At 45.7% G+C, this 27,433-nt stretch overlaps 2 protein-coding genes and 1 long non-coding RNA gene across 3 annotated transcripts in view; 2 read left to right on the top strand and 1 right to left on the bottom strand.

Annotated features, from left to right (window-relative positions):
- Positions 1-638: 638 nt before the first annotated feature.
- Positions 639-16,700, top strand: LOC134294197 (uncharacterized). The gene is made up of 2 exons (XR_010001169.1): positions 639-853; positions 16,257-16,700. It is a non-coding gene; the product is annotated as an uncharacterized LOC134294197 (long non-coding RNA).
- On the bottom strand, positions 16,672-27,433 carry nptx2 (neuronal pentraxin 2). Its single transcript, XM_003226531.4, has 5 exons — positions 26,880-27,433; positions 22,928-23,144; positions 20,106-20,350; positions 19,764-19,943; positions 16,672-19,373 (listed from the first exon to the last, which is right to left on the bottom strand). The coding sequence occupies exons 1-5, from the start codon at positions 27,297-27,299 to the stop codon at positions 19,146-19,148; spliced, it is 1,290 nt and encodes a 429-aa protein (XP_003226579.2). The 5' UTR covers positions 27,300-27,433; the 3' UTR covers positions 16,672-19,145.
- Positions 25,328-27,433, top strand: part of baiap2l1 (BAR/IMD domain containing adaptor protein 2 like 1) — a 44,094-nt gene continuing 41,988 nt past the window's right edge. The window contains exon 1 of the mRNA XM_062964457.1: positions 25,328-25,453. The gene's annotated coding sequence lies outside the window, so the exon portion shown is untranslated. The remainder of the gene's footprint in view (positions 25,454-27,433) is intronic.

The raw sequence follows: 27,433 nt of genomic DNA, 5'->3' as shown, positions 1-27,433 counted from the left end.
AATTTACGACACCATAAAATTACCAGCAGCTTGCGGAAAGGAATGAGGAAGTACTCCATCTTCCCAGTTCTCTCTTGGTGTGTATGGCTTTCACCCAATGGTCTCAACCAGCATTCCAATGACGTAGAAGCCACTCCGTAAAGTTCTTCCCCACGCTGCCTGAATGGATTGATTTAATAAGGCGAAAGTCCTGAATGGCGGTGGCGTGAGGGCTGCCTGAGCGGGGTCCCCGTGCCTCCCCCGGGACCCCCTTTACCGACCAACTTCCCCGTCATTGTGTTTACTCTTTACCTTGAAAACTTTGCACCAGATTAGTCATCCCTGGAGTGGGCATGAGTCACGCTTATTTTTATACGAGAACAAGAGTAAGTTATTCTGCTGAGGCATGGTGTGCGGGGAGGGAGGGAGGGAGGGACTTATGTGTGGCTGGCGTGTTCGCTTCGGGCGAGGAAGCGCACACGCCAACCCCACGCACCGCCATATGTCTGAGGGAGGCAGTTAGTGCTGGACCGCTGCCATTTGCCTCTTGGGTCAAAGGAGACGGCCATTTGGGTTCCGTGCCAGGCCGTGGAAGAGGCCTCCTCCTCTCCCGTCCTTAATTCGGTCTCACTCCGCACAAACCGGGCTGCGCGAAACCCTTTTGCAGTATTGCCAGGTGCATCTTGTGCCACCACGCAAACGTCACCGGTCCATACGATTCCAAACTGAACAGCTTGACATGTTCTGGCGCCGTAAGACGCTTCGCCTGTGAGTACCGCAAAACGCCTCGTAACTACAGAAGTGTTGGTTGGTAACAGGTGTGGAAACACGTTTGCATCAGAAGAAGGCGGCTCAACGGGATAAAAAGTTCCAGGTAATATATCGGGTCTGCAAAGAGGGCGACTCATAAGTAATCTGCTCTGGGAAGAAAATCCCTCCGTTGAAGTTCTGTATTATTTCGATTTTCCCATCTGTGTTTTGTGGAGTTAGGAGAGAGGGCCGGGCTGTGGCGCAGATGGTTAGTAGCCACCAGCAATAAATCACCACTGACCGAGAGGTCATTGGTTCAAAGCCCGGGTCGGGGTTTAATGCACCCGACCGTTAATAGCCTAGCTTGGTGCTCACTAAGCAGGTTGAAAACAGCGGTGTCTGTAAGTAGAGAATTCTAGGTACTACGTAATGCAGGGAGGCTAATTTAACTTAATTTACAACACCATAAAACTGCCAGCGGCGTGTAAAGAGCATGAGGAAGTCCTACCATCAAGGCCTTGGTGTCACAAGTGGACGATATCTGTCACACTTTCTGGGTTGTCATAAGGTCACTTATATAGAGCAACATTTTGCTGATGTTGTCCACAAATTGTAAATGAATGATAGACGTCTTCCATCCGAGCTCCATCTTAGTTTCCTGTACCAGATGTTGACTCTTCTTGATTAATGTTGGTTTCCTTCTTCACATCCTTAACTTAAAAGAGCCATTGTCTCTGCCCAAAAGTTCATCAAGTCAGCAAGTGTTGACAGATGTCAACAGAGGTAAACATTTCTCTTATCACTGTCACAGATCTTATCACAGTTTTCAACTATTTCAGCCCTCATTCGCAACTGTTAATTACAATTCAGCAAGCAGGTACCGTGTTTCCCCGAAAATAAGACAGTGCCTTATATTAATTTTTGCTCCCAAAAATGTGCTAGGTCTTATTTTCAGGGAATGTCTTATTTTTCTATGAAGAATTCACATTTATTGTTGAACAAAAAATGAACATTTTTTATATACTGTACAGTAGTTGTCATCACAAACCAGCATAACCAGACAAACTGTGAATCCCATTAAGAATTTCTTGTTACTACCATTATTTCCATGTACAACTGGTATGTACATTTACTGATCCTGCAAGCTCTGGTGTTTTGTTTGGCAGGCGCTGGGCATACTTCCAAACAAAAACTTTGCTAGGTCTTACTTTCGGGGGAGGCCTTATATTTAGCAATTCAGCAAAACTTCTACTAGGTCTTATTTTTCAAGGATGTCTTATTTTCAGGGAAACAGGGTAGTTAGTCATTGCAGGCCTTAATGTTGTTGAACGGTGTCTCCAAAATTATTAGCTCTCATTCCCTCCTTCTTTCTGTGCAATTCATTCATATCCAGACATATTAAATCCACATTTTTCAAATCTGAGAGTGGGAAATGAGGGCTACAAGTGGAGCAAGTTTCATCCCGGCGGCCCTACAACAGTGCGAGAGAGGAGCCCCGTTGGAGGATTCCCCATTGACGTGTTGTAATGTCCCAGCAACCCCGGGTGAATAGAGCTGCTGTGAAACGAATCAGCTCAGTTTTGCAGACGCAAGACCCTTTGCAAAGAGGCCGGTCCCAAGGAGAATGCCAACTAGCTTCCTCCTTGGCTTGTCTGTTTTACCTTGAGCCGTTGGTTGGTCCTTGTGGTGGGTGTCTCTGTCTCTGTATCTATCTATCTGGGGTTTGCTTACAAGTTTCAGACAAAGGAATGTCGCCCTTTCAAACGCCTTCCTCTCCTTCCTTTTTTGTTACAAGGAGACAGAAAAAGTTTCTCATGAAAGTATTCCCAGGTCAACAGAAAGCCAAGGAGCTTCAGGGGAAAAGAAAGTCGTTCTTGCAAAAAAGAAGGAAATACCACTCAGCTTCTTTGGGGAAAATGGCAAAGAACGGGGGAGAGGAGTCAAGCGCTCTTCTCGCTCCCTTTCTTCCCCGTCTCGGGGTTTTCATCATTAATGGGAAACAAAGGAGGGGGTGAAGTATCTGAAGACGGCACTGCCGAGAAAGAACTCCCTCCAGGAAGATATCAAAACGTAACAACGACACACAGAAAGTCAACCGGAGGATCTGAAGGCAGGGAGGCGGCGGAGGGAATAGGCTGAGGCGTCTTTTGAGGTCGAGGAGTGGCTGTCGCTTCTGCGTCGGCCCCGGAGGATTCGTCACGAAATCGGGCACAGGATACCCGGCTAAAATGGCTCAGGATGGCGGAAGACAAAGACATCCAGCCCTGATGCTAAACTGCTGAAGTCGCTCTGCTTTCGGGGACTCACTTTCCGCAGGCTTGCAATGCTTAAGTATTAGGGGTTCACGGAATTCTGTTGGTCAATTCAGATTTCAGATAATTTCAGCAATTCAGCAGCCGACATGCTGGAAATGAACCAGGAAGGACCGCTTCGGAACCTAATATTTTGGCTCAAAATTCAGGACTCATTGGTTTGGACTTATTTTTTGTTAGATAGAAATGCCTCAGCGTTGAATCTACGAGGGTTGAATGAAAAGTAATGCCTCCACCTTCGTTACTTGGGTTTGGATGGGAATATTTTAATAAATCAAACACAGAAATAATCCTGTGCTCTTTACCTACCACGATTCACTTTTCCACATCATCACCAGACAATTGGATACATTTCTGCCAACGATGAACAGGTTTTTTGAAGCCGTCATGGAAGAAGTCGACACTCTGTTTCCACAACCAGCGTCTCACAGTCTCCATTGTGCACAGATCTTCCGATAGCCTGAAATTTGGTGGGCTAATAGTGGTGAAAGTGTTCTGCCATTGTGGCGAGTTTCACCCCAGTAGCTGTAGAAATGAGGGAGAAAAGAGATCCTGAAGTTCCCCCACTTGGACGAAATTACTAGGACGAAATATTAATGAAATTTCATTACTCTCATTATAGTAACAAATTTTTCACTAACGATACTTTAGAAACTTCTGAAATGTAATGACTTCTGAAACATTTTTTAATCGATCACATCTGCCTAATAGATACGAAAAACGAGGCACAAACGAATTTTTGCATAACCCTAACATATATCCATTGTTCTAAATTGCAGGTGTGTGACTGCAATAAGGAATGCCAGGCATTTCATAGACTGGTTACGGCTTTTTCGCTGTCTGGTTCAGCGGTTTCTGTTCTATTATTTGCCTCCGAGGCAAATAACCCATTTCTGTTTCTTTTACAATCAAGAGTCAATCCAGCTGAGTGAAATTGGAAGCCATGCAAGTTGGCACCGTCACCAGGTTTCTCCTGGGATCATTTCCTCTCACAGCAAAGAGTTCGACTAAACTTTAGCGAAGAAGGAGCCAAATCAATGGCTGCAATGCTATACACATACACACACACAGACGTGTACACTTGAAACCAAGTTGTTTTGCTTTCAAAACTCCAGCTTCAAGTGTGTAAGAATTGAGCAAGGAAGACATCTGGCAAAACAAGTAAAGGAAAAAATCCAATTTAGTCTGCCAAGTGGAAGATAGAGTTCATCATACATAATTAAACTGTCTGGTTTAAGGAAAGCAGTGTGCAATGACCGAGTCCAAACCCAAGAGGAAGTGCAAGGAATGTTTTTATTGCACGCTTACAGGGTTTCCCTGACAACAGATCTACCCAAAACATTCCCGTCCTCTCAAAAACACTTTAGCTTTCCACCACAGAAACAATGGGCTCAACCAAACAATCCCTGTCCTCATCCTCAGAGGCCTCACAGGCCTCAACACCAACTTTGAGCAGGTCTAGATCTCCAGCCAAAGCAGGTTGCAGAAATCTGGAAGGTCTATGTGCTCTCCAAAAAATTCACAGATGGTCAAGATGGCAAGAGCTATTCATGAACATTTGAAGCAGCTGCAGCAGCTTCTCATCCATATATTGTTCCAGGTTTCAGCTAGCTTTAAATGAGCTCTCCAAAGGGCTGAAGCTACTGAGATATAATTCAGCACCTTGGAGAGCTCCTCACAGGCCTGAATGGAAGCCGGGCGTCTCCATTAACACGGGAGGCACCAATTGCTGCTGGATCTCTCTAGGCATATGCGATCGATTAAAAAAATATTCCAGAAGTCATTATCCTCCAATCTGGTTCTGGAACGGTTACCTTCATGTTCAGAATTGACAATCAGCTCTGAGATACACAAGGTTTTTCTCCTTGCGTTTTTAAATTAATAGCTTGAGAGTCATTAGCTCCGAATCTGTAGCATTGCTGCAGATGTTAGAACTGATGAAAGGGATTAGCTGATGACGCCGAAGCCAATGAGGGGCCTGCCCTAGTTGGGAGAACATAGCAGGTAGAGAAATACGAGCCTCATTAGCAGCCGCTTGTAGGAACCTATTAATATTATGGCTAATCTAATTGGAGACTGCAGCAACTAATGTCAAGCTATTGTCATAAATAAGTGATGAAAGCAATTCTTAATCTGACACAACGGCACTAATACATGGATTGTACTTTGCAAGCTCTTATTAGCCTCTGAAAATCATTTCTTTACTATGGTAGGGTAATATCATCAGTGAATCAGCGGCGTGTTTTTGCTCAATTATAGACCGTGGTGTACTCAGACATCGAGCAAGCTACTCTTTAGACGTGTTGCATAATAATAAGATAACAAATTAGGGACTTCAAAGTCTACTTCAAATCTTCCTTTTCTGGTGGCTTCTCAGCTCCAGGGATTCCTGGTTGAGACGATCTTGTTCCATCATAGTCTGGTCATGGAATTGAGATGGCTTTGGTCACCTTGGTGGAAGACCATCATGGAGGGCTAGACAGAGGGACTGCATCCTTGCTGGTTCTCCTGGACATCTCAGCGGCTTTCAACACCATTGGCCATGGTCTCCTTCTGGGTTGGCTCTCCGGAATGGGTCCTGAGGGCACGGCTCCTTCTTGGAGGATCATACCCAGATGGTGATGCTGGGGGACACCTACTCGGACCGCTGGCCATGGACCTGAGGGGTCTCGCAAGGTTCCATTCTATCTCCCATGCTCTTCAACATCTACATGAAACCACTGGGTGTGGTCATCAGAAGTTTTAGAGTTGGGTGTCATCTGTACTACGCTTTTATTTATTTATTTATTTATTTATTTATTTACAGTATTTATATCCCGCCCTTCTTTCTCACCCCGAAGGGGACTCAGGGCGGATTACAATGAACACATATATGGCAAACATTCAATGCCAACAGACAAACAACATTCAGTTTTAGACAGACACAGAGGCATTTTTAACATCTTTCCAGCTTCACGATTCCGGCCACAGGGGGAGCTGTTGCTTCACCGTCCATTGGTGGCTGTTCTTCCTCATTCTTTTCCTCGTGTGCAGTTTTATGGTGTTGTAGATTAGTTAAATTAGCCTCCCGCATAAAGCGTACCTAAATTTTCCCTACTTGACAGATGCAACTGTCTTTCGGGGCTGCTAGGTCAACAGCAAGCCGGGGCTATATTTTTTTTTTATGGTCGGAGGCTTAACCCGACCCGGGCTTCAAACTCACGACCTCTTGGTCAGTAGTGATTTATAGCAGCTGGTTACTAGCCAGCTGCGCCACAGCCCGGCCCCTTTTCCACCACATTCCAGAGAAGTTCCCCAGATTCTGGATCAGAGTCTGACAGCTGTGATGGATTGGATGAGGGCCAGCAAGCTGAAGCTGGTCAGTCGCGAAGCCGATTGGGGTCTAGGGTGGCAACGTGTACTCAGCGGGGTTTCAGTCCCCTTGAGGACACCGGTCTGTCGCCTGGGTGTCCTCCTGGACTCATAGTTGACACTTGAAACTCAGGTGTTGGCAGTGGCCGAGAGGGCCTTTGCACAGGTAAAGCTTGTGCACCACTACGACTGCACCTCGAAAAACCTGACTTGGCCACGGTGGTCCATCCAGAATGGACTATTGCAATGCAATCTACGCTTCTCTACCAAATGCCAGGGAAGCTCCCCGGATCCTAACCGGTGCCTGGCAGTTGTGCTGGACCGGATGAGGGCCAACGAGTTGAGGCTTAGTCCAGACAAGGCAGAGGCTCTCCTGGTCATTTTGGCACTCGTGGTTTGAGTGTCTCGTTATGACTCAGAAGACCAGGTACCACGAAATGGCATTAATTTCCCAACCTGTTCCGAGACAAAAAGGAGACAAATGAACTTCCTGGAGAAGGGAGCATGGCATTTATTTACTCCCACGACTGGCAAAATTCGCAAACGATCGATTGGCAAGAGGCTCTTCTCCTTCTTTCTGTATTTGGAGGGCCCTCAAAATCCAAAGCCCTGAAGCTGTGGCTGACTTGGCTTGCGCATAAATCCAACCCTTGGCTTGACAACAGTGCGGTCGGGTCGTTGAAAGGAGCACAAATAATAATATCCACAAAGAGGAATGGACTGGGTGGGTGTGTGGGTGGTGAAGTGTTTGCCTATGATGAAAATCCTTGCCAGAGCCTTGTTGACTGACCCTGAATCTTAATGCGGAATGGGTGGCGCGATGGCTTGCTCCCAGCTTTGGAAATGTGTTCGTTTTCGTTGTCTTGACTCTTTGCCAGTCCATCATCCTCCCCCTCCCTCCCTCCCTCCCTCCCAATAATATCATTGGAATTCATCCTGGGATTCGATTGTGATGCTTTGTTTCTGTCTCGTTTTATGAAGAAATATTTCATTTAAAGCTTTCCAAAACACAAATTAATCTCGGCGCACTCATAACGATGCCGACATCTGTGTTTACGACACGAGAGAGAGAGAGAGAGAGAGAGAGAGAGCGCATTCACGCTGATGAAACGGTGATAATGGGAAACCAAATATTTGCATCATCGGTGAGCGGAAATTGCAACTGTTCAAAGGGCGTCTTATTTACGGATGAGAAAAATAGGGAGGGAGGTAGAAAAGAGGGGTGAATTGAGACGCTTCCATTCTCCCTTTAGAAGAGCTACGAGGGATCAAGCCAAACGCCCATCTCGTTTACGTAACTTTATACTATGCGAGTTCCACCAGTGAACATGTGTCACGGGATGCTGGTTAGTGAAGTGATTTATAGTTTGCAAATCATGACCTCCCTGGACCACTGAATGCCCTTTGAGCGTAGGTGAACTATAAATCCCAGCAACTACAACTCCCAAATGACAAAATCAATCCCCTCCCCAACCCCACCAGTATTCAAATTTGGGCGTATCTATCGGGTATTTGTGCCAAATGTGGTCCATTGATATTGGATATTTACGATTTGCGATTTGGATATTTATCAGATATTGATGATTTGTGATTCAGATATTTATCGGATATTTACGATTTGCGATTCGGATATTTATTGGATATTTACGATTTGCGATTCGGATATTTATCGGATATTTACGATTTGCGATTCGGATATTTATCGGATATTTACGATTTACGATTCAGATATTTCTCGGATATTTACGATTTGCGATTCATAACGGTAGCAAAATGACATTGATGAAGCTGCAATGAAAATAATGTTATGTTTGGGGGTCACCACCACATGAGGAACTATATGGAGAGGTCACTGCATTAGGATTGTTGAGAATCGCATTTTCGATGGGACGAGATGTGTCTCCGTCTGGCATCGCATGATGATCGGCGGAGGCTTGTGTATATGTCACTCCGGAGGCAAAGCCAGGAGCTTAGCGATGTCAAGGGAAATGTTTGTGTGTCTCTGTGCCTATATATGGGCACAAACAACACACGTATGCGAGAGACTGAGAGAGAGGAAGAGAGGGAGAATCCTGTCCCCTGAAAGAACAGCAGTCACCTAATGGAAATAATGTATAATTCTGTATTTAATCAGACATCTGCTTCCAGACTGAATAATAGATGCGAAGCCCAACGCACTGTGAAATGTATTTCGTTCTCCTGCTTTGGCATCCTTTGATCTTTGCGTGCTTCTCTATTCGGGTGGGAATTGCCTGGACCTTCTTGAGATGTTGTTGGATTGTCGCCCCCTCGCCATTACTGGCACTGCCCAAGGCAGGTGAGGGTTGTGGTTGTGTTGGGTGTATCTGCATTGTAGAATTAATGCAGATTACCACCACTTCAACTGCCATGGCTCAGTGTCATGGAATGCTGGGATTTGTAGTTAGTCGAGGCACCAGCTAAAGTCTTAGCAAGACTCCGTTTCCATAGCATAGGATTCCATAGCATTGAGCCATGGGGGTGTCAAGCTGCATTCATTCTGCAGTGTAGCCCAGGCATGGGCAAATTTCGGCCCTCCAGGTGTTTTGGACTTCAACTCCCACAATTCCTAACAGCCGGTAGGGTCAAAGTTTGCCCATTCCTGGTGTAGATCATAGAATCCCAACAGATGGCCATCCAGCCTGTGCTCAGAAGCCTCCAAAGAAGGAGCCTCCACCACACTCCAGGCCAAAGAGGTCCACAGCTCTCATAGTGAGGAAGTTCTTCTTCATGTTCAGGTGGAATCTCCTTTCTTTCCTGTCGTTTGCAGCCCTTGTTCCATTGCATCCTAGTCTCCAATGCTGGCTCCCTCCTCCCTAGGACTTCCCCTCATATATTTATACATGGCTATCATCATGTCTCCTCTCTCTCAGCCTCCTCTTCTGACAACCTTGAATAGAAAGCAGTTTTACAATAAGTATAGGGAAGACTCTCAGAAAGTCAGGCGCTCTGCTCGTTTACAACAGAAGAGAGAGAGCCATCAGTTATCTGCTGGGAAAAGGTGTTTCTCGTAGTCTTGGATTTTGGAAAAGGCTTATATTGCTTGACGCCGCTTTCAGTTTCCAGTTGAGGCAACTTTGCTTTACCTCATGGGTCTTGCTTCCAAGTGCTCTGTGTTTCCAGGGATTTTCTAGTTCAAGTTCGCCTATGGGATTTTGCTGTTTGCTTTCTGAATTGTTTTGTTCAAGTTTGCCTGTGGTTCTTGTGTTGTTTTGATTCCTGATTTTTCATGCCTTGCTCAGTGGAATTTTTGCAGAATTATGGTTTGGATTTATGCTGAAACTCTAGAGACATTCTTAAATATGCACTGATTTTTGGATTGTATTTTTTACTATTTTTATGGCTTTGCTTTTATGGAAGATCAAGGCAATGTGTTGGCTCGCATTCGCTCCTCCATCCTGCAAATCCTTTACTCTCTGCCCATCACGTTTTCCAAAAATAGGACGCAATGACAGATGTTTGGGACCAACACCCACAGGCATCTGTTCGCATTGCGAATGTCAAATCTTCCTCCTTTCTCTGTCTCGCGTGGACAAATTCCGTGCCTTTTCCCAAGTATCAACATCTATGTGGTTGAGAAACCGACACGTAGTACCTACAACTCAGCTTCCAACCCATTTGTGTTGGATTGCGCTCTGCTTATGGGTCGGAAAAGGCCCTTTCCCCACAGAATTGCTCTGGGTTGAAGGAGGAGGGTTGCACCGGGAAGGGATTTACTCAGCACGATAAGCATGTTGATTCTGTTATGTAACTAAATTGTGTTGCGTTTCCAATACAAGCGGAAGCTAAGCATTGTAAACAAATGGGCAGCAATGATGAGAGTAGCAGATCAAGTGAGTGCAGATGGTTGAAAGGAGGAGGAGGAGGAGGTCTAAATTAGGAAAGTACGGTGACGGAGCACGGGTTCGAAAGACCACAGCAAGGTGTTGGGTCTGTGTCCCAGGTGAGTTCCAGGTCCATCGTTGGTGGGGTTCAGAATGCAGTTCTTAGATTGCAGGTGAACTATACATCCCAGTCCTTACAACTCCTATAAATCATGGTGAATTCTCCCCAAACTTCTCTCCGTAGTATGTTCAGCTGCTGATCAATTCCTGTTTGCTGTGTGCCATAGGAAAGGATTAAGGGAGAGACAGTGGGCGGAGTCATGCAAATGGAGAGAGATAAAGGAACCCTGGGAAGTGCTCGCTGTAATCTGCAATGTCCTGGGAAGGAGTGACTTGGTGGCTCCTCAGCACTGGGAACTGTAGCCTGTTTGTGGAGGCCGGAGGTTGTCTGTGTGAGTGGACACCCGTGCCACATACACACACACACATTTTCACTTTATTATATATATATATAATCAGAAATGATTCTCCGGCAGCACCATTGTTGTTCTGTTCTCCTTCCACCAGCTGCCGGCAAGCTCTGAAGGGGATCTCGGAAGCGCGTTCTAATCAATGATTTATTTCGCAATCCATTTATATCCTGTTCTGCCTTCCGCCCCATTAAGGCTCTCAGTTCACATCTCGCCGAATGCCTGCTTTCATGACGGGCGAGGGAAACGAACACGGGCGGGGAGCTCCATTTCCCAAAGAACTGCAGCCAAATTGCCAGCAAGTAGGTGTGTGCCATCGACGGAAAAAATATTTCGAATCCCATTACTAATTTAGGAGGGGGCGGAGATTCGTTTCTAAAGTGTTTATTAAATACCGTAAGGGGTCTGCATTGTAACTGTTATGACGTGACAACATTTTTGTGATTATTTTGTTACTGGCGAAACTTCCTGGGCTCTTTTCTCCCTCATTTTAGAACTATTGGGACGAAACTTGCTACAGTTATATCACATATTTGCCACTGTAATATCACCAAGTTTCGGGACGTTTTGCACATCCACTGATTTTTTTGCGAATTTTAAAAACTTTTTACAAACAGCATTTTGTAAAAAAAATAACTACAAGAGCGATGTGGTTGAAATTCTCCACAATGATAAAACACAAACAGAGCATCATTTCCCCCAAATTTCAGAAAGATTCGCACATCTACTGATTTTTGGGGAATTTTTAAAACAAAATTTGCTTCACCTCCCAATATATAAACCCCACTTGCTTAGTTTCGAGCAGACCTCATAACCTGTGAGGATGCCTGCCGTAGATGTGGGCGAAACATCAGGAGAGAATGCTTCTGGAACATGACCACACAATATTCAAAGAAATTCAAATTTACAATGTATTTCTTCTGGTATTATTATTTTTTCCCACCGACCTCCTATTAGGCCGATAGATAAGCATTGCAATGGGATTAATATCCGAAATCCCTTGGGCAAGGAAGCATATGCCGGGAGACGGAGTCATTCCCCTAATTCCCAATGTCTATCTGCACCTCCGCCCCAAAGCCGTGGTTTCGCAACGGCGTAATCTCGGGATTGCATTCTTTAAAAAGGCCAAATCCTACGAAGAATCCTATCGTGCTCGCGGCTACAACTCCCATCAATCACGGCCGGCGTCGTCACTGCGGAGGGATTATGGGAGGTGTAATCATCCCGCCCTGCTTCCTTTTCTCCTCCTCCTCCTCCTCCTGCCACATCTGTCATCCTGCGGTGCTCTTATCCCCGTCTGAACCCGGTAAATCTCCAAGGAGGGAAGGAAACGTCTCGTCCCCAACAAGTCCGGCACATCTCTGCCGACTGTCTGCCAGCCTTTGCCGCGGAATCACACTTCCAGCTCAGTTACCTCCCGACTCGGGTGCAAAGAGTGCTTCGCCGGAAAGTTCAGTTGGGGTTGCCGCTCCAGATTGGTTTCACTTGCTTTACAAGTAATGCATTATGCGCCCAAGACACTGGGAAAGCGCATCCCACTTGTGAAGCCAAAGCATGGCTTTAGGGGCATCTACTCCAGGCCTGGGCCAACTTTGGCCCTCCTTCCAGGTGTTTTGGAATTCAACTCCCACCATAACTCCTAACTTCCTATTAGTATTATCATTAATGTATATTATTATATATTATATTGTTAATTTTATTTTATTTTTATTATATGTTATTATGCATTATTATATTAATTTTATTATATTATTTTATTTATTATTATTTATATATATATTAGCTGTGCCCAGCCACGCGTTGCTGTGGTGAAGTATGGTGGTATGGGAAATAAAGTATTGAGGAATTGGTGGTAGTTAAGGTAAAGGGTCCCCTGGGCTGAGTGGGTTGCTAGGAGACCAAGTGAGCGGAGCTTAGCCTTCAAACTGGCAGCAATAGGATAAAAACTATTATTCCTCTCCCTCTAATTAGGACTTTGTTTTTCTTTTCTTTTTGTTGTATCAACCTAGAGCCGTGAATAATGGGTTGTGTTGTCAAATTTTGAGGTTGGGGGGCCTGTAGTTTTGTTGTTTTGTTGGTCGCCATGATGCCATCACTCTTTTATATAGAGAGATTTTTATTTTTATTATTGTATATCCCACGGCGGCTCTATAATCTCCTTCCATCTTGTGGAGTCGAGGCCCCGGGAATTTCGCCCGTGCCAGATGGAAGCCCAGAAAGCAAAGGGAACTTCAAATAGAAATATTGAAGAGGGGTTCGGCCATTCGTTTGTTCGTTCATTCCTTCATCCGCAGAGCCTGACCTGGCTGCGTCTCCGAGAGACGGTAGCAAAGCCGGGGAAGCAGGACCGAGACAACAGGTTGCGGGTGTTGTTTTGCAACATCTGTTTGGAAGGACGAAAATGGGGCGCGAAGCAACGCTACGGGGGGAAAAGCGAGGATTTCTTTCAACTGCTGCGCGATCGCACTGCAGTGTTCTCTATGTATTCCTTGCACTCGTTTATAATTGATAGTTACTTGAAAAATTAATTCGCTTGCTAATGAGCTGATCTGACGGGAAAGCAGAAGAGGGCCGGAGGAATCTAGTCAACACGCATAAACACAGCTGCGTCATATCATCTGATCGGAGTGTGCAGTTCGGAAAAAGTCAGTTACGTTTCAGGGTTTTCGCGGTCCTGGTTTCATGCCAGAAAGATTCGGGGAAGCTTTGGAGGCTCGTTTCTCCGTCATTCTTAGTCCTATCGGTATGAATTTCACCTCATTTCTAGGCCACATTTTCGACTGCAAGCCTGCCAAGTTTCAGAACATTTCACCAATTTGAAGCCCCCCATTTCGTATCATAAAGATTCATAGAGGTCTTGTAATCAATATCCCAGTCTGCCAACTGCCGATTTCCCTTGGACCCGGTCTTGCGTCCGTTCAGGAGTCGCGTGAATCATTCCCGAGCACCGAATGGCAGATGCAGAATGGTATTTAAAGATTACGGGACAGAGGTAGGTCAGGTTATTCCGGTTTGACTCTCTGGGACCGCTGAGAAGCTCGTCATTAAAGCTGATTAGGCCACGGCAACCCGATTTGCCTGCTTTTGTCGCAGGGAATTCATCATATTTAATACCCTTGTTACGTGTGTCAGAGCAAGAGGGAGGAGGGACCCGTGTAGTCCTCGTCGACACGTTACTCGCTGACACCGCCTCCCCGAATGAAGGGGGCTCCCTCCTGCTTCCTTATTTACTTACAGTATTTATATCCCGCCCTTCTTTCTCACCCCAAAAGGCACTCAGGGCGGATCACATATACATGCACATAGACATTCCAAACATTCAATGCCATTACTAGACATACGACATATATCGACAGACACAGAGGCAATTTAACATTTCCCAGCTTCCGGCTCCATGAGGGTATGCTCGATTCCGGCCATAGGGGGAGCTGCCGCTTCACCATCCACCTGTGACACTGAGTCCTTGATGGAGTACTTCCTCATTCTTATCTCAATGTACATATACATGCCAAACATTCAATGCCATTAGACATACGACATATATCGACAGACACAGAGGCAATTTAACATTTTCTAGCTTCCGGCTTCATGAGGGTATGCTCGATTCCGGCCATAGGGGGAGCTGCCGCTTCACCATCCACTTGTGACACCGAGTCCTTGATGGAGTACTTCCTCATTCCTTTTCCGCACGCTGCTGGAAGGCTGTTTTTATGGTGTTGTAAATTATTATTAGCGACATATCCCGCTCTTCTCACCTTGAAGGGGACTCAGGGCAGTTTACAAGTACCCTGTTTCCCCTAAAATAAGGCATCCCCAGAAAATAAGACCTAGTAGAGGTTTTGCTGAATTGCTAAATATAAGGCCTCCCCCGAAAGTAAGACCTAGCACCGTTTGTGTTTGGAAGCATGCCCGCCGAACAGAACACCAGAGCATGCAGGTTTGGTAAATGTACGTACCATAGATTGTTGTACATGGAAATAGTGGTAGTAACAAGAAATTCTTGATAGGATTCACAGTCTGTCTGGTTATGCTGGTTTATGAAGACAACTACAAAATGTTCATTTTTTTGTTCAACAATAAATGTGAATTCTTCTTTAAGGAAAAATAAGACATCCCCTGAAAATAAGACCTAGAGCATCTTTGGGAGCAAAAATTAATATAAGACACTGTCTTATTTTTGGGGAAACGCGGTATATTGTATACATTGTATTATATTCAGTTAGTTCAGTAAGCTTCCCCACATAAAGCGGTACCTAAGTTTCCTACTTGACAGATTGCCAGTGGTTCTGGAACGACTTCTGCCAGCTCCTTCAATACTCTTGGACGTGGTTCACCTGGCCCTGGAGACTCGGATTCATTCAGAGTAGCCAGATATTCCTGGACTACTTCTTGACCTGTTTTGGGTTGCCTTTCCCTATTACGTCGTCCGCTCCGTATTAATCAGGTTGAACCCCAGTCTCCTTTCCATATCACTTCATCCTCCGGTCTCTCATTTTGCGGAGCCTCCGGCCATGTCCACTCCTTCCATCCCTTTTAATCAGCCTCCGTCGAGACGCCTGATCTTCCCTCCGGCCAAGGTTTGTGCAGAATATCTTCCGATGGATGGACGAAGGTAATGAGCTGCTCATAATGTCACCGGAGGGTTTGGCGTTGCGCGTAATGCTTGGATAAATGCAGCGGAATAGGGACGGATCCAGAAATAATTGCTCTGAGCCTTGGGAGATGTTCCTCTGGACTTTGGCCGAGGTCACAAGTTCAAACCGTCGGCCTGTCCTGGGAAAACGAATCTGCGCCTTCTCTCTCTCTTCATAGCCTTTCAACATTTCCATTTATGTAATTTTATTTTTATTACTTATTATTATTATAGTTTCATTATCTATATATATATATATATATAAAAGGGTAATGAAATTTCGGCCTAGGACAAAACAACAAAACTACACATCCCAGAAACACTAAACTTGGCAGCACAACCCATCATCCATGCCTCTATGTTCATACAACAAAAAGAAAATAATAATAATAATAATAATAATAATAATAATAATAACAATAATAATTTTATTTTTATACCCCGCCCTATTTAATTAAATAGAGTCCTAATTAAAGGGAGAGGAAGAATTGTTTTTATCCAGTTGCTGCCAGTTAGAAGGCTAAGCTCCGCCCACTTGGTCTCCTAGCAACCCACTCAGCCCAGGGGACAGGCAGAGTTAGGCCTCACTTAGGCCTCTTCCAAACTGCCTATAAAATACAGATTATCTGATTTTAACTGGATTATATGCCAGTGTAGACTCAAGACCCTTCCACACAGCTCTATAACCCATTTATAATGGACTTAATGTAAGGTAAAACCTTTACCCTTTACCTTAACTACCACCAATTCCTCAATACTTTATTTCCCATACCACCAGACTTTGCCACAGCAACACGTGGCTGGGCACAGCTAGTATTATTATATTATTATTATTATATTATTGTTATTATATTATTGTTATTATATTATTGAATTATTATATTATTGTATTCTATTATGTCTGGCTCACTGCTTTCAGGATTGCGTGGTTCCTCGCTAGCTTCTGTTCATGCCCAGCGCCGGCATTTGGAGAAAATGGACCCAGGATGATGGGAGCTGTAGTTCACCCACATCCAGAGAGCACTGTGAACCCCACCAGAGATGGATCTGGACCAAACTTGCCACACAAACTCGACATGGCCAGCTTTGAATACTGGTGAGATTTGGAGGAAATTGACCTTGATTTTGGGAGTTATAGTTCACTCACTTCCAGAGAGCATTGTGAACCCACCGGAGATGAATCTGGACTGAACTTGGTGCACAAACCCGACATGGCCAGCTTTGAATACTGGTGAGATTTGGAGGTAATTGATCTTAATGCTTGGGAGTTATAGTTCGTTCTTGATCTGAATGTAAGTTGGAACAGGGACATTAAGATGCAACTGGCCATTGGGTTTACAGTGCAATAAACTTTTTTAATTTCCCTTTTTTGTATTTTGTTAAGAACGTTGTGCTACCTACTCATGGCAACATGTCACTTTCTCCTACATATTAGACAGTAACTGGAATCGAGCGCCGTATGGTTCAGACGTATGAAAAATAAAAGTTTTCAGTCATATAAATTCCCTTTCCACCACCCTCGTTAAAATCTTGTCCAGAATCATAAAAACTCCCTTTTCAAGACATCTTTCACCACAGGACAAATAATAAATGCAGGAAAAAATAAGAAAATACATATATAATACATACTCAAAGCAGAAGAATTGCAGGTACTGAAAGGGCAACAGTTTGGAAAACACATTAGACGTAGAGAAGGTAAACGAGAACTTAAAAAGGGAGATAGCTGATTTTCTCCCTTTTTTAAGCACAAAGGTTCGCGATGGCAGTGATTTCATTTCGGACCAGAGACTTCTTTTCAAGAGGGAGAGAAAATAGCCAAACACAACCCAAAGGAAAGTCTTTTTCCCCACACGTGTTTGGAATGAGTATGAGAAATCTAAGCCCATTCATTTCAATGGGAAATGGGCAGAAGAGTCGGACGCAAGCAAGAGGGCGAGGAGCAGGCAGAATTTGTAAGCGTACACATAACAAAAGAATGACGGTAACTTTGGCACACGCTTCTTAAAGGCCTTTGGGAGCAAAACAAAAATACAATCTTCTCTGAAAATCCTGTCGGCGCCAATTGGGAAACTCACGAGGCTCGTCTTTCTGTCATTTTTACAGATATTGGGGTGAAACTTGTCACACTTGTTGGGCACATTTACGACTGCAAACATGCCAAGTTTCAAAACGTTTCATGAATCCACTGATTTTTGGGAATTTTTAAAAGTTTTTACCAATAATATTTTATTATTATTTGGAAGCAGGTTCGGATTCATAATTTAGAACTCTGAGTTCCGTTTTCGTTTCGGTAAGATTTGGTTTCCGATCTGGAAACTTGCAAGGCTCTTTCCCCTGTTGTTTTTATGGCTATCAGGATGAAACTTGGCACACTTATAGGACACATTAACAACCATAAACCTGCCAAGTTTCAGAATGTTTAGTTCCTCCACTGATTTTTGGGAATTTTAATTTTTTTTACTCATAACATTTTTTTAAAAAAACTACAGGGGTTTCTGGCTGGTTTCTCTGTCATTATTATGGCTATCAGGATGAAACTTGCCACACATGTAGGAGACATTTACGGCTGCAAGCCTGTCAAGTTTCAAAATATTTCACTCATCCATTGATTTTTGGGAATTTAAAAAAGTTTTTACCAATAACATTTTAAAAACTACAGAGATTTCTGGCTCATTTCTCTGTCATTGTTATGGCTATAACAGGATGAAACTTGCCACACATGTAGGAGACATTTGTGACTGCAAGCCTGTCAAGTTTCAGAATATTTCTCTCATCCTTATGGGTTGTGTCAGGCCATATCATGCTCAGAGGATTTGAGATGTTCAAAGCTAACTAACGCTTCATTTATTGCAATGCGCCTAGTCAGTAAATGTAGTTTAGGGCAGGGCCTTTTGCATTCTCCGGCGTAGGGTCCTCGCCTTCCCAAACTACATTTCCCAGAGTTCTGTGCTTTTCCCTTTCTCCTTTCTCTCTCCTTTTCCGGCCTCTTCAAATGGCGAGACTCTGTTAATTTGCTGAGGAAAGGCAAGGCACTAAGGCAGCCTTTTTGGCTTTGCTTTCAGCTTTACTTTCTTGCACTGAAACTGACTTTCAGAGCCTTCCGAGGTTTACAAAACTAAAATGGAAAAGTACGGGGTCGGTTTAGATTCTGACATTTTTGGCGCAGGCGTATCGGATATCGCCCACGTATCTGATATCAACTCGGAAGTACGAATTTAGCTAATGTTATCCGACTTACGAGGACTAACAAAAAAACTGCACACCCCAACTGGAAACTCTAACAGTGACTACACTTCACTGGACAACATAGTATGTTGTTTGGGGACGATGAGCATTGTAGTCCAATAGAGCCAGGAGGTGCCATGTTTGGAAAGGGTGACTTACGAGAGTTGGAATGTGTTGGAAACTCATGCAAAGAATGGCCCTAACTTCCTCCAAAAGTCTTTTACGGGAACTCCACTGAAAAAGCATCCAAAGATGTGCGAGACGCATCAGTGAAGTGGCAAATCTACTCCATGTTTGGACATCAGAGGTGCTCTCCAAGGTGCCGAGGCCTAGTCCCTAAAGGTATCCGCACCACGGAGAGCTCCTCTGAAGCTAGGAATGGATTCATTGTCCAGCTGAGATGGGATCCACAAGACGCCACTGAAGCTTGTTTTGGTTTTGCTGGTGCCGACCCTCCTTGGGCATCGTGGGAATTTCGTTGGTATTAAGGAACCCAAGGAAATAATCCGGGGCGTAAGAGCATTGGACCTGATGAGAGGTTGTCTCAATGGAAACAGGGCACTTGGATGGGACATGGTCGTGGCTATAAATCAAGCAGGCGCTCCTCGCACGTCTCCGAAGGCCACTTGGTCGCGCCCCCAAAGACATCCACGTTGTTGTCGACCCAGGGGATGATGTTGCCGGGCATGTTGGCGGAGCAGTTCGCAATATTCATGATATCTTCGGGCTTCAAGACTCTGTCCCAGATGTTGAACTGGCTCATCTCGCCAACAAAGGCTTGCGTGGCATCGAATCTCCCACCGACTGTGTCCTGAAGAAGAAAGAGAGCGTGAGAGGGGAGGAGGAGGAGAAATTGGTTTCACGTGGTTGATACTGATGGTTTACAACACTGCTGAAAAATGTCTCTCATGCTAGATGCATATGAAACATCAGTGGCATTTTGTGTTGGGTCTCCTCTCTAAGGTATCTCATGATACCCTGGCCAAGAAACTTGGATTTGGCCACTCGTTTATTCTGCCAAACATCATTTTGGGAGTCTACCAAAAAGACCTTCGTTTTGGCGAGACCTTTGATGGAGTATATTTCCAATTCAGCTCTGACCGCACCAGCCGTGGCCTCTCCTTTTTCTCTATTCTAAGACAGGAGACCAAGAGAGGAACCAGAGAAGAATAGCGCCGTTTCGGGCGGCCGTGTCGCTCACCTGCTCCTGGCCCAGGATGAGGACCCCTCCGGGCTTAATGGGGTGCCAAGGAGCCAGGTTGTCCCCGGTGCCGAGCTTCTCCCCGTCCTGGAAGGCCTCCCACATCCCGTCCCGCGTCGTCCACGTGACGCAGATGTGGTGCCATTTCCCGTCGCTGATGAAGAGCGGGAGTTGGACGACCTGCGCAAAGAGAGCGGCGACCACAACCACCATGTCAGGCTGCACAGGGAAGCCATGGAAACCCACAAGAAGCCCATGGACAACTTCAGCAGACAGGAACTTTGAGTTCTCTGGGAGCGCCTCTGGAACCTGAGGATGCTCCCCAAAGGAAGATGGGCTCACCTTGTCGTTGATGAGGAGCTCGATGGGGTTGTTCCCCCACTCGATGAGCACCACCTCGTTGGCCTGTCCGGGCACCGCGTAGGAGAAGGGCGTCCCGATCCCCGGCGAGGCGCCCGACTTGAGCCACAGGCAGACCGTCAAGGCGTAGAGCTCCGGGAGCGTCTTCTTGACCTTCCCGTACAGGTAGTTGGTGCGCAAAGGGAGGGAGACCTTGAAGGCGTCGGGGGCCTTGAAGGCGCTGGACCCTGCCCGGGAGGAGGAGGAGGAGGAAGAGGAGGAGGAGGAGGAGGAGGAAGAGGAAGAAGAAGAGGAAGAGGAGGAGGAAGAGGAGGAAGAGGAGGAGGAGGAGGAGGAGGAGGAAGAGGAGGGGGAGGGGGAGGAGGAAGAGGAAGAAGAAGAGGAAGAGGAGGAGGAGGAGGAGGAGGAGGAGGAGGAAGAGGAGGAGGAGGAGGAAGAGGAAGAGGAAGAGGAGGAGGAGGAGGAGGAGGAGGAAGAGGAAGAGGAAGAGGAAGAGGAAGAGGAGGAGGAGGAGGAGGAGGAGGAGGAGGAGGAGGAGGAGGAAGAGGAAGAGGAAGAGGAAGAAGAAGAGGAGGAGGAGGAGGAGGAGGAGGAGGAAGAGGAAGAGGAAGAGGAAGAGGAAGAGGAGGAGGAGGAGGAGGAGGAGGAGGAGGAGGAGGAGGAGGAGGAGGAGGAGGAGGAGGAGACACAAAGCAGAGACTCAGCACAGAGACAGTAGGGACAAGGCATCTCTCCAGATCACTTATGGATGATGATACTATTGGTACTCGGAAAAGGTTATGCTTTCATTTTTAGATACTCAGTAGTTTGTGACATTATTTCACAGATTATGTCTGTGTTTGAGTGTGTGTGTGTGTATATATATGTGTATGTGTGTATATAATAATAATAATAATAATAATAATAATAATAATAATAATAGTAATAATAAGTAAATAATAATAAAGGTAAAGGTTTCCCCTGTTGTTAAGTCCAGTCCTGTCCTACTCTGGCGGTCGGTGCTCATCTCCATTTCTAAGCTGAAGAGCCGTCATTGTCCATAGACACCTCCAAGGTCATGTGGCTGTTGCCTTCCCACCGGAGCGGTACCTATTAATCTACTCACATTTGCATGTTTTCAAACTGCTAGGTTGGCAGGAGCTGGGGCTAACAGCAGGTGCTCATTCCACTCCCGGGATTTGAACCTGGGACCTTTTAGTTCACAAGATCAGCAGCTCAGCGCTTTAACACACTGTGTCACCAGGGCCCCCCATATATATATATATATATTAAAATTATATGCACGCACACACGCACACACACATATATATATACACTTGCTTTACCATCATCAGAACCCCTGAAGGTGCCAACAGCCATAGGTGCAGGCCAAACATCAGGAGGGAATGCAGAAATATTTGTAAAGATATCTGCAGGGATACTCATAAAATACACATCGAAATATTTGTAAAGGTAGTCTAAGATATTCATTAAAATCATGAAAATATCAGCAGATATTCCTAAAGTATATCTGCAGAAAATACTCATAAACATATCTGCTGAAATATTCATAAAATGCCTATTTAAATATTCTTAAAAGTAATCTAAAATATTCATTAAAACATTCATTGAAATATCTGCAGAAAAAAATGTTGAAAATATCTGCAGAAATGCATGCGCCGCCTTGTACTGAACGCAAACACAATGAGGATGATGGCGAGCGTGTGCGGTGCTGCGTTCCCCTTGCCACACGCAGAAGAAAGTTCAATGCACAGACGCCAGCCGGGCGCAGCGCTTCCCGGTAATTAAAACTCAGGATCTGATTAAATGCTTAGGATTAAGCCTGTCCCTCGGTGGCACCAGAGGCATCCGCGGGAAAGGCATCCGAGTTGGAGGAGACTTGGACGGCCGTGGCTACACGCACGGTTCTGAGCATTCGCAAATACCTGCACATTCCGCACAGAGACTAAACTCTGGAATGAAGTGCATTGGACCAACATTAAGGGTAATAAAATTATTATTATTATTATTATTATTATTATGACACAGCAAACAAGATAGATATGCTGGATTTCATATTATTATTATTATTATTATTATTATTATTATTATTATTATTATTATTATTATTAAGGTGATTCGGATGCATGTCCGTGGTTATGATTTAAATTTGCATTCCTTGATTTATATTCCTCACTGATTTATATAGGCATGGCCCAAATCCCATAGAGTTGGAAGGGACCTCAAAGACCATTCAGTCCAATCACCTTCTGCCGTTGTGCAGTAAAAGTACAATCAAAGCACCCCGGACAGATGGCCATCCAACAATAATAATAATAATAATAATAATAATAATAATAATAATAATAATAATAATAATAATGGGTGCCGTGCCAAAAGATCTCAGCTGGCATTTGGAAACAATAGACATTGACAAAATCACAATCTGCCAACTGCAAAAGGCCACCCTACTGGGATCTGCACGCATCATCCGAAAATACATCCCACAGTCCTAGACACTTGGGAAGTGTTCGACTTGTGATTTTGTGATATAAAATCCAGCATAACTATCTTGTTTGCTGTGTCATAATATAATAATAATAATAATAATAATAATAATAATAATAATAATAATAATATAGAAGCAACCCCAGGGCCTCCCAGTCCAACCCCCTTTATTTTGCCAGGCAGGAAAAGCACAATCAAAGCACCCCTGACAGATGGCCATCCAACCTCAATAGCATTAATAGTCTAGATGTGGCACACAGGCCTAGATAACCAGCCATAGACACAAGGAAGCGGGCCAAGTGGGTCAGGGGCGTTACCTCTCTCGAGCTCGGCCACCCGCTCCAGGAGGGCGTTGAGGGCGGCCTCGGTCTTCTGCCAGTGGGCGGAGGTCTCGTTGTGCAGCTGCGTCTTCTCGCTCTCCAGCTCGGCCACTTTGCTCAGCAGCTGCCGCTCGAGGTCTCCCAGCCGCCTCTGCAGCATCTCCCGCAGGTCGCTCGGCAGGGCCGCCAGGGAGACGTTGGCGCGGAGCTGGTGCTTTGGGACAAAGAAGGAACGCACAAACAGAGGCTGTCTATTAGGCATGCACAAAAGCCAAAACCAAGGTCACAACTACATATGTGATAGAACTCCAATATGCTGACGATAATGTAATCTGTGCTCATTCAGAAGAAGGCCTGCAATGCCTGATATAGAACTCCAATATGCTGGTGATAATGTAATCTGTGCTCATTGAAAAGAAGGCCTGCAATGCCTGATATAGAACTCCAATATGCTGATGATAATGTAATCTGTGCTCATTCAGAAGAAGGCCTGCAATGCCTGATATAGAACTCCAATATGCTGATGATAATGTAATCTGTGCTCATTCAGAAGAAGGCCTGCAATGCCTGATATAGAACTCCAATATGCTGGATAATGTAATCTGTCCTCATTCAGAAGAAGGCCTGCAATGCCTGATATAGAACTCCAATATGCTGACGATAACGTAGTCTGTGCTCATTCAGAAGAAGGCCTACAACATCTGTTATAGAAGTCCAATATGCTGATGATAATGTAATCTGTGCTCATTCAGAAGAAGGCCTGCAATGCCTGATATAGAACTCCAATATGCTGGATAATGTAATCTGTCCTCATTCAGAAGAAGGCCTGCAATGCCTGATATAGAACTCCAATATGCTGGATAATGTAATCTGTCCTCATTCAGAAGAAGGCCTGCAATGCCTGATATAGAACTCCAATATGCTGATGATAATGTAATCTGTGCTCATTCAGAAGAAGGCCTGCAATGCCTGATATAGAACTCCAATATGCTGGTGATAATGTAATCTGTGCTCATTGAAAAGAAGGCCTGCAATGCCTGATATAGAACTCCAATATGCTGATGATAATGTAATCTGTGCTCATTCAGAAGAAGGCCTGCAATGCCTGATATAGAACTCCAATATGCTGATGATAATGTAATCTGTGCTCATTCAGAAGAAGGCCTGCAATGCCTGATATAGAACTCCAATATGCTGATGATAATGTAATCTGTGCTCATTCAGAAGAAGGCCTGCAATGCCTGATATAGAACTCCAATATGCTGATGATAATGTAATCTGTGCTCATTCAGAAGAAGGCCTGCAATGCCTGATATAGAACTCCAATATGCTGATGATAATGTAATCTGTCCTCATTCAGAAGAAGGCCTGCAATGCCTGATATAGAACTCCAATATGCTGATGATAATGTAATCTGTCCTCATTCAGAAGAAGGCCTGCAATGCCTGATATAGAACTCCAATATGCTGACGATAACGTAGTCTGTGCTCATTCAGAAGAAGGCCTACAACATCTGTTATAGAAGTCCAATATACTGATGATAATGTAATCTGTGCTCATTCAGAAGAAGGCCTGCAATGCCTGATATAGAACTCCAATATGCTGACGATAACGTAGTCTGTGCTCATTCAGAAGAAGGCCTACAACATCTGTTATAGAACTCCAGTATGCTGATGATAATGTAATCTGTGCTCGTTCAGAAGAAGACCTACAACATCATTCCTCCCAAGTTTAAGAACAATATGCACATCCACTGATTTTTTGGGAATTTGCTATAAGTGAAGCATTTACTGTTGGATACATGAGAATCACACAACCCCAAAGTGGTAAGTAACCATTGTGCTTTTATATTCATCTATTCATTGATCGTTCTTGTATCTCATCCCATCTTTCAAAAACGGGAAAAAAATCATTTTCTTCCTTCTAAAATCATAATGTCACTCCTTGTAGAAAAACCTCAGACGTTACCCAAGTGATGCACATCTTTCTTTTTTGCTGTCCAAAAGCTAAGAGGTTCCAGGAAGCAAATGTTGTTTATTTCACGGAGCAATAATTGCACCCTGGACAACTGACGATGCGTATATTTAGCAAGTGGCAAACCCTCCCCTGAGGGAAGAAGCGGCTTCAGTGAACAAGAATACACAAGTGGGGAAGAATCATTCACAACACAAAAGAGGAGAATAATAATAATAATAATAATAATAATAATAATAATAATAATAATTATTATTATTATTATTATTATTATTATTATTTGCTGCCTTGGAGACATCCTTAGCCCAAGTGGCGCTCACTGGCCCTTGAGTGCTTGCTGCCTGGAGATATCATTATTATTACATCATCATCGTCATCATCATCATCATTATTGTGTCTCCAGGCGGGAACAAAGGCCAGGCTACATCTATACGACTTATATATGAATTCATCTGCAGAATGCGTGTGGCGCTGAAAGGGAGGAGGAATGGGTGCCTTTGGAGCTGCCCGTGGTGCTGAAACCATTGGGTGCCTCTAGAGCTGTCCATGGTACGCAATAGCTCCCGAAATGCCCATTGCAGCACCAGGGACGGCTCTGGGCTTCTCCATCCAACCCATTTCTGGCTCACCTCAAGGCTTTCCATGCATGGTGTGGGTGAGATGGTCCACCACCTTCTCAGGGTTGTGGGGCAGGTGGTAACATCCATTTCGTTCCTTTAAGCACCATGGACAGCTGCCCCGGCACAGAAAACGAATGGGTGGCTTTGGATCTGTCCCTGGTGCTGAATAACTCCCGAAGTGCCTGTTGCAGCACCAGGGACAGCTCTGGGATTTTCTCCAGCACAAGGAACAACCCCTGGTCTGAAAGGCAGAATGAATGGGCGCCTGCGGGAGGTCTCCATGGGGCTCAATGGAATGGGTGTCCGTGGTGGTAAAACGAAGGACAAATGGGTGCGTTTGGGATCTCTCCATCGTGCCAAAAGGAATGGGTGCCTTTGGAGCTGCCCATGGTGCTGAAAGGAATGGATGCGGCTGGGAGTTATCTATGGTGCTGAATGGAATGGGTGTCCCTGGTGCTGAAAGGGAGGATGAATGGGTGCCTTTGGAGCCACCCATATGGCCGAAAGGAATGTGTGTCTTGGGAGCTGTCCACGGTGCTGAAAGAAATTGATGCTGTTGGGGGGTTATCCATGGTGCTGAATGGAATGGGTGTTCCTGGTGCTGAAAGGGAGGATGAATGGAGCCACCCATATGGCCGAAAGGAATGGGTGTCTTGGGATCTGTCCATGGTGCTGAATGCCTCCTGAAGTACCACTTCATGGTGCTGAATACCCCTCCAAAGTGCTCATTGCCCCACCATGGACATGAATGGGTCCCTTCGGAGCTGTCCACAGTGTTGGAAGGGGGTGAATGGGCTCTTTTGGAAGCTCTCCATGGTGCTGAAAGAAATGTGTGCCTTTGCAGCTGCCCATGGTGCTGGAAGGAATGGCTGTGGTCGGGAGCTGTCTGTGGTGCTGAATGGAATGGGTGTCCCCGGTTCTGAAAGGGAGGATTTTTTTTTTCATGTCAGGAGCAACCGGAGTTGCTTCTGGAGTGAGAGAATTGGCCGCCTGCAAGGATGTTGCCCAGGGGATGCCCGGATGTTTTGTGGGAGGCTTCTCTCATGTCCCCGCATGGAGCTGGAGCGGATAGAGGGAGCTCATCCACGCTCTCCCCGGGTAGGATTTGAACCTGGCAGCTTTCACGTCAGCAACCCAACCTTCAAGTCATGAGGCTTTTATCCCCTAGGCCACCGGAGGCTCCTTAAAGGCAGGATGAATGGGTGCCTTTGGTGTTGCCCATAGGGCCGAAAGGAATGGGTGCCCTGGGAGTTGTCCGTGGTGCTGAACACCCCGAAGCACCTATTGCAGCACCACGGACAGCTCCCAGTGCACAGCCTTAGTCCCCAACGCAATCCGACCCGCGTGGGGCTCACCTCGAGGCTCTCCATGCGGTCCTTGAGTCCCTGCATGGTGCGGCTGAGCTGGTCGAGCACCTTGGCGGGGTCCCGGGGCAGGTCCCCCATGGCGGCGTCCTCCCCGTCCTTGGCCTTCCTCCAGGGCTTCCCCTCGCAGCCGCCCAGCTTGGCGGTCAGCTCCCGGATGGCCTGGCGCTGCTGCCCGATGGTCTCCTTCTGCTGGAGGAGGGTCTCGCGCAGCTGGAGCAGCGTGGCCTGGAGCTGCTCCTCGGGGGGTCCCGGCACCACCGCCGCGGGGGGCAGCGGGCAGTCCTTGCTGGAGGGGTCCCAGGGGAAGGCGGTGCAGAGGAAGCGCGAGGGGCCGGCCGGGGTCGGGGGCTTCTCTTGGGCCACGGACGCGGAGAGCAGGGCCAGGCCGGGCCAGAGGAGCCACAGCATGGTCTCGGGCTCAAAGTTTCCAGCCAGGCTGCCCGGACTCTCCTTCCTCTCCGGTCCGGTCCCACTCTCTGCTTTGCTTGGCTTGGCTTTCCTTCTTTAAAAAGGCTTTCAGGGAAGGGAGGGGATGGGCAGGA

Source organism: Anolis carolinensis, unplaced genomic scaffold (assembly GCF_035594765.1).
Source record: "Anolis carolinensis isolate JA03-04 unplaced genomic scaffold, rAnoCar3.1.pri scaffold_13, whole genome shotgun sequence".
NCBI lineage: Eukaryota > Metazoa > Chordata > Lepidosauria > Squamata > Dactyloidae > Anolis > Anolis carolinensis.
Note: the sequence above shows the minus strand (reverse complement) of the source record. Positions and strands in the feature narration are given on the sequence as shown.